Source organism: Rhincodon typus, chromosome 6 (genome assembly GCF_021869965.1).
Source record: "Rhincodon typus isolate 14 chromosome 6, sRhiTyp1.1, whole genome shotgun sequence".
NCBI classification, from domain to species: Eukaryota; Metazoa; Chordata; class Chondrichthyes; order Orectolobiformes; family Rhincodontidae; genus Rhincodon; species Rhincodon typus.
This window is the reverse complement of record NC_063337.1, coordinates 82,073,125-82,093,937: the sequence shown is the minus strand read 5'-3', so window position 1 is coordinate 82,093,937 and position 20,813 is coordinate 82,073,125. Positions and strand designations below refer to the sequence as shown.

Below are 20,813 nucleotides of genomic sequence, written 5' to 3'. Positions count from 1 at the left end.
GCCCAAAAATTTAAATAATCAATTACAATTATTTCCAATTTTTCTTTTTTGTCAACATCAGAAATATCCACGTCACCATATCCCAGATGACTGTTATCTACTCTCTGATAATTTCACAAAATGTATAACCTATAATGCTTGAAGACAAACACAAGACAATTGCCCCCAAATGTCACAGCCAGGTTCTTCGTGCTTCTAGCACTAAAAAATTCACTCAACCAATTCAGCATAATATCCAGTTGAGGAGGAATTTATTTTGAAGACCAATGGGTTTGACTCAATGAGCATTAACACGGAGTTCAGTCAGCTAATTGGTTGTCTTAGTCAACAGTCAAATGAATAAATCGATATAGCCAACTGAAATACTTCAAATTCAAACAGTATAGAAAGAATTGCTTTTGATGTAACTCAAAGGCTTATATTAAAGCTAGTGCTGAACTCAAAAACTGTAACAACGTTTCAATCTTTACTGCTGACCCTTCTTGCCTTGTAGAAAACTAATAAAGGGTACTTTCAAATTGAAGTATTCCTGGTCATAACTGCATTCTTTGTTAAAATAAAAACCATTACCTTGCAGGTAATAGCGAGGAATATTATTGATCTCCTAGAAAACAGAAGCAGTGACAGACATTCGAAGGAATATTTAGTGGCTCAGTGGTTAGCAATGCTGCCTCAGAGCGCCAGGAACCTGGATTCGATTCCACCCTCGGGCGACCGTCTTTGTGGAGTTTGCACATTCTCCCTGTGTCTCACACAGTCCAAAGATGTGCAGGTTAGTTGGACTGGCCATGCTAAATTGCCCGATAGTGTTCAGGGATGTGCAGGCTGGGTGAGCTAGCCATGGGAAATGCATGGTTACCGGGATAAGATGGAGAGGTGGGTGTGGGTGGGACAGCGTGGATTCAATAGGCCAAATGGTCTGCTTCCACACTTCATAGATTCTATGATTCTATATTTCAGAACAGTCAGAACAAGTGTATTCCCACTATAAAGAAAAATGTTAAAAGGGAGGACCCACCATCTGTGGTTAACTAAAGTAGTTAGGGAAAGCATCAAAATCAAACAAACAGCATATAACTGTGCAAAGATAAGTGGTAGATAAGACAATTGGTCAGGATATAAAGAAAAGCACAGAATAACTAGAAAGTTAAATCAGGATGAAGAAATTGCAACAGGAGAGGAAATGTAAAAACAGATAGCATGAATTTCCATAGGTACTTAAAAACGTAAATAGTAAATACTGCATTGGTCCTCAAGAGAGCAAGAATGGCAGTTAACATTAGATCATGAGGAAATGGTGGATAAAATAAACAAACACTTTGCTTCTCTCTTCGTTATAGAAGATACCAACATTTTCAGTAATAGATGTAAATCAGGAGTTGGCAAAGAGAGAGGAACTTAGTGAATTTAGAATCACTAGTGAAGTGGTACTAAGCAAACTGATGGAACTGTGAGCTGACAAGTCTCTGGTTGCAGATGAGCTTCAGGTTCTTAAAAGAGGTAGCTGATGATGTCATAGATGCCTTGATGCTTGTATTCCAAAAGTGGCAAATATATATAACCCTATCACTGAAGTAGGGAGACAGGCAGAAAGCAGGAAATTACAGGCTAGTTAGTTTGGAGGTCTGTCATAGGAAGTGTTAGAATTGATCATTAAAGAGATTACAGCTGCACACTTTGGAAAAACATGGCAATTGTGAAAGGTCAGAATGGTTTCATGAAAGGGAAACATGTTTAACCAATTTATTTAACTTCTTCGAAGAAGTAACAAGGGCTATGTATTTTTTTTCGGTGGGTGGGCCAGTAAATATACTGAACTTAGATTTCCAGAAGACATTAATTCCGTAAAAGTTCCTGTGGAAAATGCAAATGTCTAAGAAGCAACACGTGAGCAGATTAAAGATTGGACAGGTGGCAGAAAACAAAGTATACATAAATCAGTCTTTGTCTGATTGACAGTATGAAACAAGTGGTGCCATACAAGAGTCTGTGCTGGAACCTGAACTTTTACAATTCTTATAAATGACTCAGATGACAGCAAAGGCATGGTAGCAGACGACACAAAGATAGCAGCAAAGGTGGTAAGACGAAACAAGGAGTTTGCAGAAAGACATAGACAGATTGAGTGAGTTATCAAAAATCTGGCAGATGGGAACATAATTTGGGAAAATGTGAAGTTGTTCAACTTGACTAGAAGAATATTATTTAAATGGATAATGATTACAGAATTCAGGGGTGTTCTTGTGCATGAATCACAGAAGGTCAGCATGCAGGTCAGGTATATCATTAGATGTTGAACTGGGTGGACAAGGTCAAAAATCACACATCTTCACCTTCTGACACCTGAAGAAGGAGCGAGACTCCGAAAGCTTGTGTCTTCAAATAAACCTTTTGGGCTATAACCTGGTGTCATATGATTTTTGACTTCTATTATGAGGGGTAATGAGCAAAAAGTAAAGACATAATATTTCAGTTACATAGGACATTGGTGAGACCACATCTTGAATACTATGTACAGTTTTGGTGTCCTTATGTAAAGAAGGATGCAAATGCATTGTAGGCCATTCAGAAGACACTTGCTGGATTGCAACCTAAAATTAGTGGGTTATCTTAAAAATAGGTTAGACAGGTTGGACTTGTTTCCAATGTATTTTAAGAGAGTGAGGGATGACTTGATTGAAATGTCTAAGACACTGAATGGGCTTGACAAGGTGACCTAGGACTTGTGAGCAAGGCCAGAACAAGAGACACTGTTCTAAAGTGAGCAGTCATCCTTCTGGAACAGAGATGAGCAGATTTTTTTTTTCCCCCTGACGGTTCTAAGACTTTGGAACACTAACTCAGGACAAGGTGGAAACAGGGTCCTTGAATATCTCGAAGTCAAAAGTAGGCTGCTTTTCTTGCCTAACAAGAATCTAAGGTTACCAGGGTAGACGTCAATGCAAAATTTCAAACACAAAGATCAACCATGATTTTATTCAGTAGTATAGCAGGCTTTAGGGGTTGGATGGTCTACTCCAGCTCCTATTTCATATGTTAATGATTTAAATATGGGTCAAATCCAGAGCCAACAGTATGATGAAAATCAACACAAAGCCTAAATACATTGTGTTGCTGCCTGATTTAATTTTTCAAATTACTGATATTTCTTAGGTGCATCCAGACCATTCCAAAGAACTGCCATCAAGGAAAATCAACAAAGCTGCTTGATATACATCAATCATTTCCATACTCTAAACTACAGGCACAATGACAAGTGCAAATAGAAAGAAGAACTCATCACCAGACAAGTGAATTGAAAATTCTCTCCTCCTTCAAAGACAATGTAATGGATAACACCCAAAATATTAACCCCTTTTCTTTTCATATATTGACAAATTCTTTAAAATTCTGATATTCCTGATTCGCATATCCTTCACACGTCTACTAGGTAATGGATTTTTTTAATGCTCCGAGCAAGAGTGACAGCCAACTCAAAGGAAATACATTTAGGAAAAAAAATCTAGCAAGGAATGCTCCCAACAACAAACACAAACTACAGCAAACCTTGGTTTTAACTGGCACCTTGCGAACCAGCACTCTTGATAAACTGGCAAAAATCATAAACCAAAGGTTTACTGTATTAGCACAATCTCCACAATGTCAGAAGAGTCAGTTGAGGGTGTGAGTGAGAAAGCTGTCTGCAGGATAAGTTTTATTCAAAGCAAAGTTGCATTATTTAAGTGCTTTATGCTCTAAGTATAACAGTGATGGGTATATCTCCTACATTATGTTTCTATTAACTTAGTGTGTGATTTTATATTATGTGAACCTTTTGATCAACAGGAATATTCAATCACTCGACACATTCCTGGGTCCCATTGTTGCTGGTTTGCTGTAAATCTGAAAATAAAACTATGTCTACTACTAAAGGAACATGCTTACCTTTCCCACCTTGACAGAGTGCACCAGTCTCCCGTCCACACTGTCCTTTATTGTTCACACCAAATGTCCAAACTTCTCCATTCTTAGTCAATACACAGGCGTGAGCTTTACCCATGGCTACTTGTGTCACAAAGTGACCCTTCAACTCAGTCACAAGACCTATTTATAGATTTATTTAAAAGAAGTTTAAGAACATGTACTTAACCCAGTTATGGATCATAAAAGAATGTTTATGCAGAAAGAAAAAACACAAACTTTATGCAAGGCCATTTTCGATTACTAACCTGAGCTGTCACAGTAAACAGCATCTTTGCCAAACATGTACAGTTCTCCCTCCTTTGTTGTGATAGCACTGCTTCCATTGTTACATGCTGTATAGACTGCTGTTTTACTTTCCATTTTGATCATTTTCTTTGGCTTATAAGGTTTTGGTTGGCGTCTGCTTTTAGCTACAATAAAGTAGAAAATCCAGATCAAGAGCTATACGCTTCAATTGCATTACACATTAATGATTCATTTTCTGTTGAAAAGGAAAACAATTACAGAGATAATTAACTCAAATATGGATTATGCTTTGCACTTTTTTTTTCTAAATCTTAAATGTCTAGGCATTCTCCAGGTACAATTGCATGAAAATACTACAATTATCTGGTGCATCCAGCTGGAAGCATGCCCTTCCCATGGTTAAGTGCTCATGTATCAGTTTATAAGCCAACATCAAATGGCAAACTCCAGCAAAAAGCATGTAGCTATCAGAACATGGGTATTTCCACCATCACTGACAAATGGAAGGTATTCTTCTCCACAAAGGGCATTTTAAATCATTAGTTTTAAAAATTGTGCCTATCATCTGTTTCCTATTTGCCTATCTCCTTAGGATGGGAGTATAAGTTGAACAAACTTTGTCCTTCAAGACAGAACTCCAGATAAATTAAAATTAAAAACTACAAAAAAAAAGAGAAACCTCTGGGAAAGAGCAGCAAGGCCAATGCAAAAACAGGACTTCTTTTTCTACTTTTACTGTTTTAGACCAGTTAAGTTCTGCAATATATGCATTCACGTTAAATTGCATATATCCACTTGAAGATGGGATAGCAAAATTTTATGCATCCTTCTATTATGAAATGTGTCTTTACTGTTTGTAAATTAGGAAATACAAAATTAAAAATTCAATATAACTTGCATCTTTTTAAAAATAGTATGCAGTGTTGGCTTTGGAGAATGGGAACTCTTCATAAATGTGCAACGGTGGAACAGTTCCGATGGGCTGAATGACTATGTTCCTCCCAATTCATACGTTTGTTAATGATTAGCATGTTATGAAAATCACTTCCACCATTTCTAATGTTATTCACCATTTTCTTAATTACTGTCATTCATGGCTGACCACCAGAACAACTGAACTCAATTTTTTTTTTAAGAACTAGTGCATTAATATGGCCAGCCAGAGTTTTAATGGGCGTGGGTATTTCCCTTCAGAACATGAACAATTAAGTATACTAGTTCCAAGCTTGTACCTGATTCACCATCCTCTCCTTTACTAGCCAAGCCAGTGAAAAATACACTTCCATCTTCAGCCACCATTAAGGCATGAGAGCCATCATGGCCCACAGAGAATTGTACAATCTTTGGTGATTTGGTGATAGGTAGTTCAACCCATTTCCCTGCAGTCGGACCTCCTTGTTTGATTCCAAGGCTCTGATATTTTCCAGTATAATACATCTAGTGAAAAAACAAAAAATGTACTTCATTTGAAAGAATTATTCAAATTCAAATGTTTACATTCTATCACATTGCATACAGATTAGCAGAATCTGTCAATCTGTTTGCAAATAAGTAGACTTAGTAAAGCTACTGAAATATAAATGAGTATCTGCAATGCCATTTGTCACAAAAACATATTTCAAAACATCTACTACATATTTTTCAATTAGTCAAGCCAAGGTACATTCCTGCACATTGGCTTTTGCGAATAAAAGTCCTTTTTTTGGCTATTACTATCATTTTTCTTTTCCACATTATCCTATGCTAAGATTATCAACCATTAAAAATCACAATCATAACACTAAGTTGGTACAACGTCGAATTAATTGTTTATGATCAAACTTCTATATGGTATGCATTTCAACTTGAATTATGCCAATAAAAATGCTTATAGACTAGGCTCTACACCACAGTATGAAGACTACAAGTTAGACACCTCCACTTAAATTTCAGCCTAGATTTACAGTCAACTTAACCGCAGACTTTGAGAGCTACTAAACTGCAAAGCAGAATAAGACGAAGGCCAACAGAGGATAACAATTGCAATGTTGGAAATTTGATTCAAAGTGGAAATTTGGTACAAAGGGCAGAGGTGCCTTAACTAGGGCTCACTGCAAGAAGTAAACTCTATAGAGGCAGAAACAAAAACAAATTACTGGGAAAGCTCAGGTCTGGTAGCATCTGTGGAGAGAAATCAGAGTTAATGTTTTGGGTCCAATGACCCTTCTTCAGAACTGATGGTGGATACGGTGGGGGGTAGGGGGAAGTGGACCAGGAGTAGAGCGAGAACACTTGGACAGACAAAGCAGTGGGCAACGATCTGGCTGAGAGCATGAATAGCTATTAATGGGTCTGTTAGTGGCTAACAATGTGTTCTGTGTAATAGCAGACTATTTGATAACAAGGCCTGGTGGGTAGGGGTTGAGGTAAGGACATGCAAGAGCTCACACCCTAAAGTAATTGAACTCGATATTGAGTCCAGAAAGCCCCTTAGAGAACAAAGCTGGGAAATAATAATGGGGAACCAAGAAATGGCAGAAGAGCTGAATAAATACTTTGTGTCAGTCTTCAAGTAGAATATACCAACAGCATTGCAAAATTACTAAAAACAAAAAAAAAAGCAAGGGAGACAAAGGAGGATAAAATAAATGCAATAACTATCCATAGAGAAAAAGTGGTAAGGAAAATAATGGGGCTAAAGACTGGTAGGTGTCCTTGACCTGATGGGAAGCATCCTAGGATATTAAAGTAACTAGAGATAGTTGACGCACTGGTAGTAATCATTTAGAATCCTTAGATTCTGGAAAAATCCCAGAAGATTAGCAAACTGCCAATGTAACACTATTTACAATGGGAAGCAGGCAAAAAGGTAACAATAGGCCAGTCAGCCTAATGTCTATTATTGGGAAAATGTTAGAATCTATTATAAAGGAATGTATAGCGGAGCATTTAGAAATGTAGAGGCAGAGTCAGCACAGCTTCATGAAATGGAAATCATGCCTGACAAATATATCAGATTTTTTGAATTGGTGACATGCAAGATGAACAAAGGGGAAGCAGTTGATGTAATATATTTGGATTTTCAAAAGGGGTTTGATAAGGTACCACACATTAGGCTACTTATTAAGATAAAACCTATGGTGTTGGATACAGCATATTAGCATGAATACAGGATTGGCAATAAAGAGAAAACAGGGTTGAGATAAGATAGGGGAGGGGGCATTTTCAGAATGGTAACACTTAACTAGTGGAGAGCCACAGGGGCCAGTGCTGAGACCACAATTATTTACAATATACATTAATGACTGAATGAGGCAAGTGAATGTATTTTAGTCAAGTTTGCCGATTACAAAAATAGGTGGTAAGGCAAGTGGTGAGGATCACACAGAGGAATGCAGACAGGTTAAGTGAGTGGGCAAAACCTTGGCAGATAGAATATAATGTGGGGAAATGTAAGGTCAAGCACTTTGGCAGGAAGAATAGAGGAGTTGAATATTATATAAATGCAGAAAGACAGCAAAAAATCGATTGAACAGAACGATTTGGGGGTCCCCGTGTATGAATCACAAAAAGCTAGCATCCAAGTTCAGCAGGTAATAGGGAAGGCAAATGGAACGTTGGCATTTATTTCAAAGTCAGAGGTTTACAGCATGGAAAAAGGCCCTTCGTCCCAACTGATCCATGCTGCCCAGTTTTCACAATTAATCTAGCCCTACTTACCTGCGTTTGGTCCATATCCCTCCATAACTTTCCCATCTACATACCTGTTCAAATATCTCTGAAATGACAAAATTGTACGCATCTGCATTACTACCTCTGGCAGCCCGTTCCAGATACTCACCACCCTCTGAAAAAATTACCTCTCTGGACCTTCTTGCACCTCTCCCCTCTCTCCTTAAACTTATGGCCTCAGGTTTTAGACTCCCCTACCATGGAGAAAAGCAGTTAGCTATCTCTGCTCTAATGATTTTATAGACCTTGACAAGGCACCCCCTCAGTCTCCTATGCACGAGGGAAAAAAGTCCCAGCCTATCCAGCCTCTCCTTATAACTCAAACCTTCCAGCCCAGATGACATCTAATTAAATCTTTTCTACACTCTTTTGAGTTTAATTATACCCTTTCTATATAGTAGGGCAACTAGAGTGGAGGGAATGGAGTATAAAAGTAGGGAGGCTTTGCTTAAACTATACAAGGCACTGTTCAGACTACAGCTCTAATGTTGAGAGTTCTTTAAGGAAAGATACATTGACATTCAGGCAGTCCAGAGAAGATTCACTTGGCTGATACTGAATATGGAAGAATCATCTTATGAGAACAGGTTGGGCCTGCAACCATTAAAGTTTAGAAGAACATGAGAGACCTTGTTGCAATAGTCAAGATTCTCAGGCGACTGAAGATGGTCAATGTTTCCCTTTATGGAACAATCTAGAACCAAAGGGCATAATTTCAGAATAAGGGGGTCACACATTTAAAACAGAAGTGAGGAAAGTAGTGAATCTGTAGAATTAGTTATCACAGAGGGCTGTTGAGAGTGGGTCATTAACTATGTTCAAGGCTGAGATAGATTTTTAATCAGTAGAGGCATCAAGGGTGATTAGGAAAAGGCAGGAAGAGGAGTTGAATACGATCAGATCAACCATGGTCTCGCAGAATGGTGATGACGACTCAGTGGGTTGAATGGCCTACTTCTACTCCTACATCTTACGGTATTAACCTCCAGTGACTAAACTAAAGGCAATAAAACAGAGTCTACATAGGTTCTAGACATGCCTGACACCAATCACGTGTCACCCATAGTTCAGTTAGTAGCACACTTGTCTCCGAGCCAGTGTTCAGGTTCCAATTTTCAGACGTGAACATGAATATCTATGCAGATACTTCAATAAGAATCAAGGGATTGCTGCTCTGTTGGATGCAACTTTCTCCCCACGTGAAAGGTTAAACCAAGGCCCAATCTGTTTTCTCAGGCGAGCATAAAAGATCCTGTGACACTATTCTGAAGTCTTCCAACATGTATCCCTGAACTGCTAATATCAAAACAAACTGTCGTCATTATCACATTGCTATTTGTGGGAGGTAGCTGTGCACAAATTGGTTCATATTTCAATTGTGTCCACACTTAAATGCTACAAAATCATCTTGGAATGATCCAATGTTCTCAAGGGCGGTCTATAATTGCAAGTCTTCTTTCCTCCAATTTGAAGAATCCTTACCAACACACAGTAAGTTAAAATATTTAATTTCAAAGAGAGGGGAAGAAACATTGATCTAGAAATAAAATAAAGAGAAAGCAAAAACTTTGGAATCTCCAAAAATAATTAATATTTGAAAAAAATTAACGCTACATGTAAAACTAAATTTTCAATACCTGAAACATTATTAAAAGTAAACAATGGGGGTGAGGGATCAAGCTTTGGTAGATATAGCGAATCAGAGGGTATAGCCATAGCAGGACAGCAGAATAGTAATATTGGAAATAAAGATCAGAAAATGGTAGGAAAGCACAAAAAGCAAACTTGAGTATATGTCAGTCACAATGAGATATGGACACAAAGATAACAAAAACAAAACTAAAAAGGTTCTATATCTGAACATACAGTATTCATAACAAAAGTAAACAAATTGATAGGGTACATTGAAGTAAATATACATGGTTTGATTGCCAATATGGAGAAGCTGCAGAATGACAAAGTTTGAGTTCTGATTAGTAGTAAATGACATTCAAAAATAGGATGATAGGCTGGAATAGCACTGTAGAAAGATAATACTCTTAAACGATGGTATTACAGTAATATAGTTAGTGATGACTTTAGTTCAGGAGATCACGGTATAGAATTGGTTTATGTGATAAGAATAGTAGGGGAAAAAAGTCACTAGTGGGAATGGTCTACAGGTCCCCTAATAGTAACCATAACGTAGAATGAAACAGGCAAGAATAAATGTTGGATACTTATGATTAAGTGACATCAATAACCCTGGGTAACATAAATCTCAGTAGCCTGCTTGAAGGGGTTCATAGAATGCTAGATTGTTTCTTAGAGAAGTGCACATTGTGGAACCAATCAGGGAGCGTGTTATATTAGACTTGGTATTTTGTAGTTTGAAAAGATCAAAGAATTTCAGTGATACAGCATATCCCCAGGTCGTAGTGATCATTAAAATTATTAATTTTCACATTCAATTTATTTGGGAGAAGAATGGGTCTGAGACAAGTATTTAAATTAAATAAGGGCAACTACGTGGGCATAAAAGTTGAGCCTGCTGAAGTGAAGTGAGATATTTGCCTTGTAGTTAGATCAGAACCAGCGGCAGACATTTGTGAGGATAAGGCTGTAGACATGCTCAGAGCCAGTGGACTTGATTGCAGACATTTCGTCACCCTGCTAGGTAACATTGTCAGTGCGCCTCCGGTGAAGCATTGGTGTTCTATCCCGCTTGTTATATGCCTTGGTTTGCTGGGGTGGTTGGCATCACTTCCGGTTATTTCTCAGCAGTTTGTATATCAGGTACAGTTCAATATGTTTGTTGATGGAGTTCCTGAAGTAATGCCAACCACCCCAGCAAACAGAGGCATATAAATAACAAGGGTAACAGAACTAAACGCACTGGCTCAGCAAGCAAGTCTACAACCTCATCCATAACCTGAGCTACAAATCTTCTCAAAAAAAATTGTGGGGATACTTCAGAATAATTATATTCCCACGAAAAGAGAATTTCTAAGGGGAAAACCCATCATCCATGGTTAAGTAAACGTGTTTAGAAAAGCATCTTATGGAGGGGGGAAAAAAGCATACTATTGCATATAGAGGAGTAGAAGGGCAGATGATTGGACAGAATATAGACAGATCAGCAGAAAATGACAAAGCGTTGATCAGGTTAATGACAGAAAGCGAGTTAGAAAAGTAGAAACAGATAGCAAGAGGTATTTAAAAAAGAAAGAAAGAAAATTGAGTGCTCATAGTCTAGAGAGTGAGAAGGTACAATTAACAGCAGATAACCGGGAAATAACAGAAGGAACGAACAAACATTCTACTTCAACTTTCACTACTGAGGATACAAAAAGCATTCGAGTAATAATTGGAAATCAGAATGTAGAAGGGAGAGAAACGTGATGAAACTACAAACCACTCAGGAAGCAGTACTAAACAAACTGTTGAAGCTGCGGGCTGACAAGTACCTGGGTCATGATAGAATTCACTCTCAGGTCTTAAAAGAGTGCGCTAATGCAGTAGTACATGCGTGCAAGTGTACTGTCCTTGGATTCCCAGAAAGCATTTGACTAAGGTGCACATAAAATGTTTATTACAAGTTAGAGTATGTGGTGTGCAGTGATAGAAGATTGGCCGGCTGGCAGAAAAGGGAGTCTTTTCCTGCTTGGCAGGATATGACAATTGGAGCTCTGTTGGTGCCTCAGCTGTTTTACAATTTTTAATGACTACTTAAATTAGGGGGGCAAAGGCATTGCAGCTAAATTTGCAGATGACACAAAGAAAGGTAGGAAAGTATGTTGTGAAAAGTACATAAGGATAATGCAGAGTGATGTAGACATGTTGAGTGGGCAAATATAGAATATCATATGGGAACATGTGAAGTTGGTCCCTGAAAGGAAAAATAAAAAGGCACTGTATTATTTAAACGAAGAACAAACGTAGAATTCCAATACACAGAGGCATCCAGGTGTTCCAGCACGAGACACAGAAGTTTGTATGGAGGAAAAGCACGTAATCAAAAAGGTGTCAATATTCCTCTTCTATTACAATGACAAATTTAATATAAATATAACGATGTTACACTTCAGATAAACAGGGCACTGTTGAGATAATTTTGTAAATACTGTGCTTTGGCTTCCTTATTTAAGGAAGGAAGTAAATGCATTGGAGGTAGGTCAGAAGGGATTTACTAGATTGATACTTGGGTTGTTTTATGAGCAAAGTTTGAACGAACAGGGCATGTTTCCACCGGCGTTCAGAAGAGTGAGGGGTAACTTGATTGAAATGTACAAGATCCTGAATGTTCTTGACAAGGAAAGAATAATTCCTCTGTGGACAAGTCTAGAACTGGAGGGGAGTGTTAAAAGTAGATGTCATTCTTTTAGGACAGATGGAAAATTTTTCTTTCAAGTGTTGAAACTCTGCCTCAGAAGGGGTGGAGGTGGTGTCATTGAATATTTTAAAGGCGGAGATAGATCAACTGCTGAATAAGAATCTAAGGTTATTGGGAGGAGATTGGAATGTGGAATTCAAAACAAAAACAGATCAGCCCCGATCTTATGAAGTAGCAGGAGGTTTGTGAGGCCAAATGGCTTAAGTTCACTTCTAATGTAATTATGGCTTACCACATTATTAACTTACATTTGAATAGACAAGTCCCAATTTTATTGGATGTGGTTATTAGGTAACTAGGTAAACTTTTTAACATATTCATTCCTGCAATTTGGGCATTGCTGGCAATAACAGTCAATAACTTTCCTAATTGTACTTAAGGTTGTGGTCATGAGCTATCTTCTACAATTGCTGTTAGCCATGTGGTGTTGGTATACCCTCAACGCTAGTATGGAAGTAGTTCCAGAATTTTGACAGTGACAGTAAAATAATGGTGATATGTTTCCAAGTCAGGACGGAAGGAACTTGCAGTTGGTTGCAATCCCATTGTGCCTTGACCTCTGACAGGTAGAAATCATAGGTTTGGATGGTGTTGTTGAAGTAGCTTTGACTTCAGACCCCTCCCTTTTTGAATGTGAATTTCTCCGAGATATAAAGAACATAGCGAAGTTTCTGGAGGAAGTGGGCAACTCAGACTGCAATCTCTCAATTTTAGATGCACAATGCTGTCCAATTTACTCAACACTGGTGAGCCCTGTTAGACACGTCATCACTTTTACTACAGAATCTGGGTAATAGTGGGTACTTAGATGCAGATAACAGCTACATTAAAAAAAGTTCTAAAATCTAATCCTTCTGAAAATAAGCATTAAACTAAGTCCGAAGATGAAATGTTTTCAGATCATATTGTTGCACTGTTCCAGTAACAAAGCCAGGATGTCAGGATCACTTTATTATAAGTACAATAATTGGAAACATTAATTCTGCACACTCCACCAATATCTGCTATTTCTCTTTTTTCCTTCATTTCAGTTTCAAGTGTTAATGCTTCCCCTGCACCTAGAATAACTTACATTATTTCAATACTAAAAACTATTTATACTGTTTTCCTACAGGCATCCAATTCAGATATTAGACAAGGATACAACTTTTTAAAAAGTAATTTTCATGACAAAGTGGTTTGCAAAGGTAATATTTTAAGTAATCAAAAATCCAGGCAGACGCACAGATCAGCTAACATAACTGCTGCAACATAGAAAGTTTCAAATAATAAATGGTCCCATTGTTTCCTCCATTTTGATGGCCCCCAGGAATACATTGTTGTGCAAAACTGAAATCTGGTGAATCTGATTTTTTGTAACATTTCACAAAATAGAAGTAAAAACGATGAAGCATTCAATTGAAAAAAGGATACAATATCTGAACAAAATTCCAACAAATGTGCACAACAAAGGATTATATTTTTATTCTATACCTCCCTTTTTCTTATTTTTTACAATGGATTAATTACAGACCGAAAAGCCTCAATCCATAAAGTGGGCCGTAATTGAAAAAGGGCAAATAATTTTGAACTTGTTAATTAGCTCATGTGCAGAAACATGGGCTCTCTTAAAGCTTTTCTAAGTGTTAAATGCTATTACTTTAAAAGTTGGTATTTACAGTAGTTATGTGACAAATGTATCAAAATTCCACACAATGGTGGAATAGGTAAAGTTTAGGCTTCAAGTTAATTACACAGAAATATTCCAGGCAAAAAGAAAAGAGAACTCAACATGCTACCCAGGTACGTTCAGGAAAATAAATGCTGGTCAAGCAAGCAACACACACGGACAGAGCGAATTAAAAAAAATTCCAGGTTGGCTGGGTGGCTGGCATGGCATAGCTTCTGGTTGGCATAGACGAGTACTTGATCAATGAACAAAAACCTAAACATTAATCTTGGCTACCTTAATGCGCTCGCATGACTTTTTATCCTTTTTAGTGAAGGCATTGATGCATGGATTAACACCGTATGTAAAAGTAGACAAAACAAACTGATGCCATGAACTACTTGTTAAGTTACATTGTTAACACTAACTTTAGGTTTTAAGGATTATTTTTCTACATACCTTTCCATTAGCAGTTTTCATTAGTGCAAACTCTCTGCCAGCTGATACAACAGCTGATTCCTCATCAAATCCTGTACCTGATGAAACATGAACATTTAAAAGACTTCAATATATTTATTATGCAGAAAATAAACATTTTTACATGCATGCACTTAAATTCTGGAAAATGATCAGATATTGACAGCGGCTGCAGGCATTACCATAAATTTTCATGCTTTGTATAGACAAATGAATTAACAGCCATATCCAAATATAAGCATGGTAGCCATTCAATGACACTGTCCACGAACAGAAATTTCTAGGGTCATTTCTTTTTAAAAAAAGATACTCAAAAGTGTTACTTTGATATATGCCTTTCCAATTAGTAGTTTATCTATGGACAAACATGTCTAAAAGTACAAACCTCAAAACAGATATAGATAGTGCTATGATGTGGTGATTTTAATTTTTCTGGTATAGGTAACAATGTGTGCTGTGAATGAGCAGTGACTGATGATGGTACATGGTCAGACAGAACAAAAAAAGGTTACTAATGATACAAGTGATCAGGGTGGTGAAAATCAGCTCAGCAAGAGGAAACAGATGGCACGATCAGAGTAGGGAGAAAGAGAAGTGCTAGGCAGAAGCTCAGGGAGCTGTGAAGCAATTTAGAGGGGAAGAGAGGGTAGCCATAAATAAGAAAAGGAACCTTGGGTCAGGATGCAAAGTAGAAGAAAGGAACAGAGCAAGAGAATGGAGTAGAGCAAACAGAGAAAACGCAACAGCTGAAAAATTTACTTAAGTATGCTAGCAATGTGTTTGTAATCATGTTCTCTATTAATTAAGTGGACACATTTAACTGACCATTTAAAATTTGAGAGAATTCCTTAAATACAAGATTTCAATACAAAAATGATCTGACAGCCAATGAGAAAAAGTTTAGTGAGCAACAATCTGCAATTACTCAACTTGCGGGCAAAGCATCCACCTCCCTAAGGGAGAAAGATATTTTCCACTGCTAATGAGTGTAAATGACCACCACTAAAGCTGATGGCAAACAAAGTTAATGGTTAAAAAACAAGCTGAATCACCACACAAAAATTATAGCTTCACCTGCAGTCATTACGGCAACTCAAGCAAATTTTGACACTAATGCATTTTCTCACGAAGCTGGCACGACACAGAATATCTTCATTCAGACCCTCAGCAATGTTAACGTCATATTCTAAATCTAAATATAAATCTTTGTCCACCCATTTTCACCAAACCAATTCAAAAAGTCACTAACTCCTTGCTGGAGAGCTTCACAGATGGCCCTCTGATACAGTGCCATGCGCAAAAACTACTTTCCAAATCTTATAGTCAAAATTCTGAATACAATGTAGTCTTGAAACGAGATGCATATAGACTTGCCCAAAGACCAATACAAATCAAAACTGGTACTTCAGTCCAAGTTCTCCATGAACCCCATTCCACACTCAGAGGTTACAATGGCAACTCATTCAGCAGCAACTTGTACTTTTAAGTGTCTTTAACATGGAAAATATGCCCGAGGTGTTTCACACAAGTGGAACCAGCAGAAAAGAGCACCAAATGAAAAGGTGGTGATATGAGGAGCAACTAAAAAAATGATTTTAAGCTGAGCTTTAGAGGAAGACAAGGAGTTGGAATGATGGAAAAGCATGAGAAGAGAACTTCACAGCTCTGAATTTAAACGAAGATTGATATCAATGGAGGGCAAAGAGAGCAGGGAGTTTAAGGAATACCTATTAACTTTCTCCTTCTCACCCAATTACCCTCTGCATTAATTCCTGAAATAACTAACTCCTTTATTGGAATATATTTCACAGGCAACAATTCTCTACAGTACCTTAGTAAGACTTTTTGTTTTCCATTTCTGACTCTTCACAGATAGTGCCATCAGGATTTTTTGCAGAGAAAAGATACACCCAACTGTTTTTTGCACACTATCTCCTTACAAGTGCTCAATGATCAATCTCCTTCCCTAGGAGGGATTAGTCACCAATCTCTCCTCATACCTTTTCAATTTGTTCATAGAATAAGGACATCACTGGTAAGGCCAGCTTTAACTGTCTACCCCTAATTGCTACCAAGATAGGGGTACTCATGGTCAGACCAAGGTTTAATTTTTTTTCAAAATTTACTTTCCCCACTCAATTTTGGGGAGATTAAAATTGTCCAACCAGCATTAGCCACTAGAAGTCTCAGTGTCAATAACAATTTAAACCTTCTTCAGAACACAAAAGGAACTAGATACAATAATGGCATGAACCATGAGGTTTTAAATGTCTAAATTCAGTGCTGAAAAAATCTGCTATCATAATGCATTATGTAGTTTATCTGTGCATCCCACCAACAAATACTTCACCCCAAATTTCTTTCATCCAAGCAATGACAATGTGGGAAAAATGAGGTGGGGAAGATGATTTATAATAAGTGGGGAAAAAAACATTTAAAAGAAACTGAGCTAAATATTTATAAGCCATTACCTTTATTAAAAGAATTTTTTAAAAAAATCATGTTTTCCTTACTAATAATGTGCAAATCTTTTTCAAGATCAAACAAGGAGAGACCACAAGCATGTAGACACTTCCTGGCTAGTTTAAGCTGCAGCTCTTGTTGAAGTACAGGCTCAGTGCTTGTTGCATATATCCGCACTACAAAACCATCCTATAAGGGACAGGAAACAAAGATATTGCTTAATACTATACGTGAACCGAGTTGGGCAATATACATGTACACAAAAACCATCAAAATATTTTAATGTAAAATCGTTTGACAAACTCATTGTAACAACTAATATACTTGCATCTTTTGATGCCGTAATTTGATTGATGTATTCTCCATCTGTGAAGAGGATATTCTGTCCTTCAGCCTGGCAACCTGAAAAAAGAAATTAAATTTAAAGTCTATTTTAATTTTAAAAGTTTAATTGGACTAACCTTTCCGAAAATGTTAGCTTAATTTCTAAAGATTATGTATAACAAGGTCCTTACAGCAAAGATCTTAACCAGTAGTAAAACTTTGAATAATTCATTTGTTTAATAGATAATGTTTTAATGCACAGGTATGATTTAAGATTCCTTAATACTGAAGCTATTGCCCATCACAGAATCCACATCTAAAAAGCCATTTGTGCTGGCCATTTCTTTTGCTTACATCCTACCACTGAAGAAAATCTATACAGTAAACACTTCTTCCAGTCTCAGAGGCTGAGAAACAGTCATTTTCCAGCTTGTCTTTGAAGGGAATGGTCATTTGAAAAAAAAAGTTACAGGCCCAGGATGTGACAGCACCCATCATCAGACCAGATGCCCTCATCTCCCTTTGAATCCCAAATTCCTGTAACAAACAGGATGGAACAGCATGCATGAACATTATCCATGGCAATTCTTCTCTGGCACCTGGCCTCAGACAATCAAAACACCATCTAGAACTTTTTGAATGTGGAATCAATTCCCTCCCCACTCCCCAGGCCCTGAAAGAAAGGAGACAGAGGAGAAGAAATTATAAGAAGAATCAAGACAATCGAAGTTGAGAGGCTCATCAGATCAGTGAGTCTTTCAAAAGTTTAACCAAGGTAGTCTCATTTTTGACACTTGCTCAGTTTCCTACAGAACATCCTCATGGGTTACTTTGCAATAAGTAGTCTTTTTGTACGTTAACAGAACACAGACATCTACATAAAACCTGATCACAGCAAAGAGCCTCCATCACAACTTGCAACGCTAATAATGCTCCAACTATTATTTCACTATTCATATATCCCCCCCCTTGAATACATGCTATTTTATCTATTGGGTTATGAATTTGTTACATACCTGGAAGATTAACTGTGCTTTCTTGTTCTAATGTTTCTGGGTTTATGGACATTGCTGTCATATTGTGATTATTTAAATCTCTATATAGGAGACAACCCTGTTCAAATGGGGAAAAAAGTTGCAACACTTTGAGATGTTTTATCTTTTTAGCTAAAATTATTAATTTCAAAAACTACAAAAAGAATACATTTCCAAGTACATGCTTCTTACTCCAATGGAATCTCTGATTAAATATGATAACTAGTTCCATACTAAAAATTCTCTGCAACAATGCCTGCATATTACTTCGCCATTGTTTTCACATTTTCGTATAATATAAACTTATCTTGTTGAAGACGCCCTCCATCATGAAATTTCCGACAATTTAAAATCTGAGGCCTAGAAACAGTACATCGTCACAAACAACAAACTTCAAGGAAAAAAACTACACGTGAAACTGAATGGACATTCTAATTATCAGGTCTAAGTTTATCCCAAAATGCAATCACATGAAAATAAATACATATGCCAGGTTATTTTTCAATAAACAAAATTATAGTGTCTACATTCCTGTTGTATTTTCTCTCTTAATAAATATAGGGTAGAACAATAAAAGTCACTTGTTTCTCCACAAACACCAATGAAATGCAATTGGTTGGGTGAAATATGGGTTTTACTTAACAGGATTCAGCAAGTAATGAAGCATGAGCACGTTATTCTACTGGGCTTTTTAAATGAGTAACTTACCTGTGCAAACCCCAGCCATGACTTTCTATCTTTCCTATTCCTTATGCGGGAAGTAGAGTTGTACACATGGCCCTTTTAAAAATAAACATCTTAAGATATAGTAATTCTGTCTACATTCATGTAAAGCCAAATATATGTACATTAAACACTTAAATTTAAAAGGTAGAGTAAACCACTTAATTTCACTTCAAAATTTGAAAATAATTGTTAAAAAATTGAACAGCTGATCTCCAAAGGCAAAGCGCTTTCTCTTTCTTTCCAGCAATACAAAATCCATCTCAGATTTGCTCGCCTTTTCGCCTGTCATGTGATGCCAATTTCGAGTCAGGCACGAGCGCTAATGTTGGGGGGTACAGAAATGCAACAGGCTGGCTTCAGTCATGTTAGCATGTGATTGTCCAGATCACAATCTTCCTCTGGAAGTCCAGCTCCATTGCAATAACACAGGCCATCACTTCCCAACATTCAAGTCAGGAAGGCTGAAGAAATGTGAATGGATTTAGCACAAAACAGAAAGGTCATCTTTTCCATTTCTGAAGAAGTCAATTTGCAATCTCAATGTTTGCATATGTAGAGTCGTACAGTCACACAGCATGGAAACAAACCCTTAGGTCCAACTCATCCACACCTTGGAGAAGGGTATGGAAGCTACAGAACTTCAGGGAAATAAATAGTGATATCTTGAAAACTGTCCATACTACAGTGGTGGTGGTATTAGACGTCTTAAAACGCATAAAAGTGGATACATCTCCAAGACCTGATCAGATTGATCCCAGAACTTTGTGGGTAGCCAAGGAAGTGATTGCTGGGCCCCCTTGCTGAGATACCTGTATCACCAATAGCCACAGGTGAGGTGCCAGAAGACTGGAGGATGGCTAACGTGGTGCCATTATTTAAGAAAAAGGAAACGCCAGAGAACTATAGACTGGTGACCCTGACGTCGATGTTGGTTAAGTTGTTGGAGGAAATGAGGAGGAACAGGATTTACATGAATTTGCAGGGAAGATGGTAAAAGAGGGGGAGGTGTGGCATGGTTAGTCAAGGACAGTATTACGGTGGCAGAAAGGACGTTTGATGAGGACTCGTCTACTAAGGTAGTATGGGCTGAGGTTAGAAACAGGAAAGGAGAGGTCACCCTGTTGGGAGTTTTCTATAGGCTTCTGAAAAGTTCGAGATGTAGAGGAAAAGATTGCAAAGATGGTTCTGGACAGGAGCGAAAGTAACAGGGCAGTTGTTATGGGGGACTTTAACTTTCCAAATATTGACTGGAAACGCTATAGTTCGAGTACTTTAGCTGGGTCAGTTTTTGTCCAATGTGTGCAGGAGGGTTTCCTGACACAGTATGTAGATAGGCTAACAAGAGGCGAGGCCACATTGGATTTGGTACTGGGTAATGAACCAGGCCAGGTGTTAGATTTGGAGCGAGGTGAGCACTTTGGTGATAGTGACCACAATTCAGTTACGTTTACTTTAGCGATGGAAAGGGATAGGTATATACCGCAGGGCAAGAGTTATAGCTGGGGGAAAGGCAATTCTGAGGCGATTAGGCAAGATTTAGGAGTCATAGGATGGAGAAGGAAACTGCAGGGGCTGGGCACAATTGAAATGTGGAGCTTGTTCAAGGAAAAGCGACTGCGTGTCCTTGAGAAGTCAGGCAGGGAGGAAGTGGTCGAGCGAAGGAACAGTGGTTTACTAAAGAAGTTGAATCTCTTGTCAAGAGGAAGAAGGAGGCTTATGTAGAGATGAGGCATGAAGGCTCAGTTAGGGCGCTTGAGAGTTACAAGTTAGCCAGGAAGGACCTAAAAAGAGCGCTAAGAAGCGCCAGGAGGGGACATGAGAAGTCTTTAGCAGGTAGGATCAAGGAAAA

The 20,813-nt window shown here is 37.9% G+C and overlaps 1 protein-coding gene across 1 annotated transcript in view; it reads right to left on the bottom strand.

The window, feature by feature from the left end:
* The window catches only part of mycbp2 (MYC binding protein 2), a 214,825-nt gene that overhangs the window by 148,040 nt on the left and 45,972 nt on the right, over nucleotides 1-20,813 (bottom strand). Inside the window, exons 3-10 of the mRNA XM_048598403.1 lie at nucleotides 18,947-19,018; nucleotides 18,221-18,317; nucleotides 17,209-17,282; nucleotides 16,931-17,069; nucleotides 14,400-14,476; nucleotides 5,442-5,646; nucleotides 4,209-4,373; nucleotides 3,925-4,083 (exon numbers count right to left, since the gene is read on the bottom strand). Coding sequence (XP_048454360.1) covers nucleotides 3,925-4,083; nucleotides 4,209-4,373; nucleotides 5,442-5,646; nucleotides 14,400-14,476; nucleotides 16,931-17,069; nucleotides 17,209-17,282; nucleotides 18,221-18,317; nucleotides 18,947-19,018 — 988 coding nt within the window. The remainder of the gene's footprint in view (nucleotides 1-3,924; nucleotides 4,084-4,208; nucleotides 4,374-5,441; nucleotides 5,647-14,399; nucleotides 14,477-16,930; nucleotides 17,070-17,208; nucleotides 17,283-18,220; nucleotides 18,318-18,946; nucleotides 19,019-20,813) is intronic.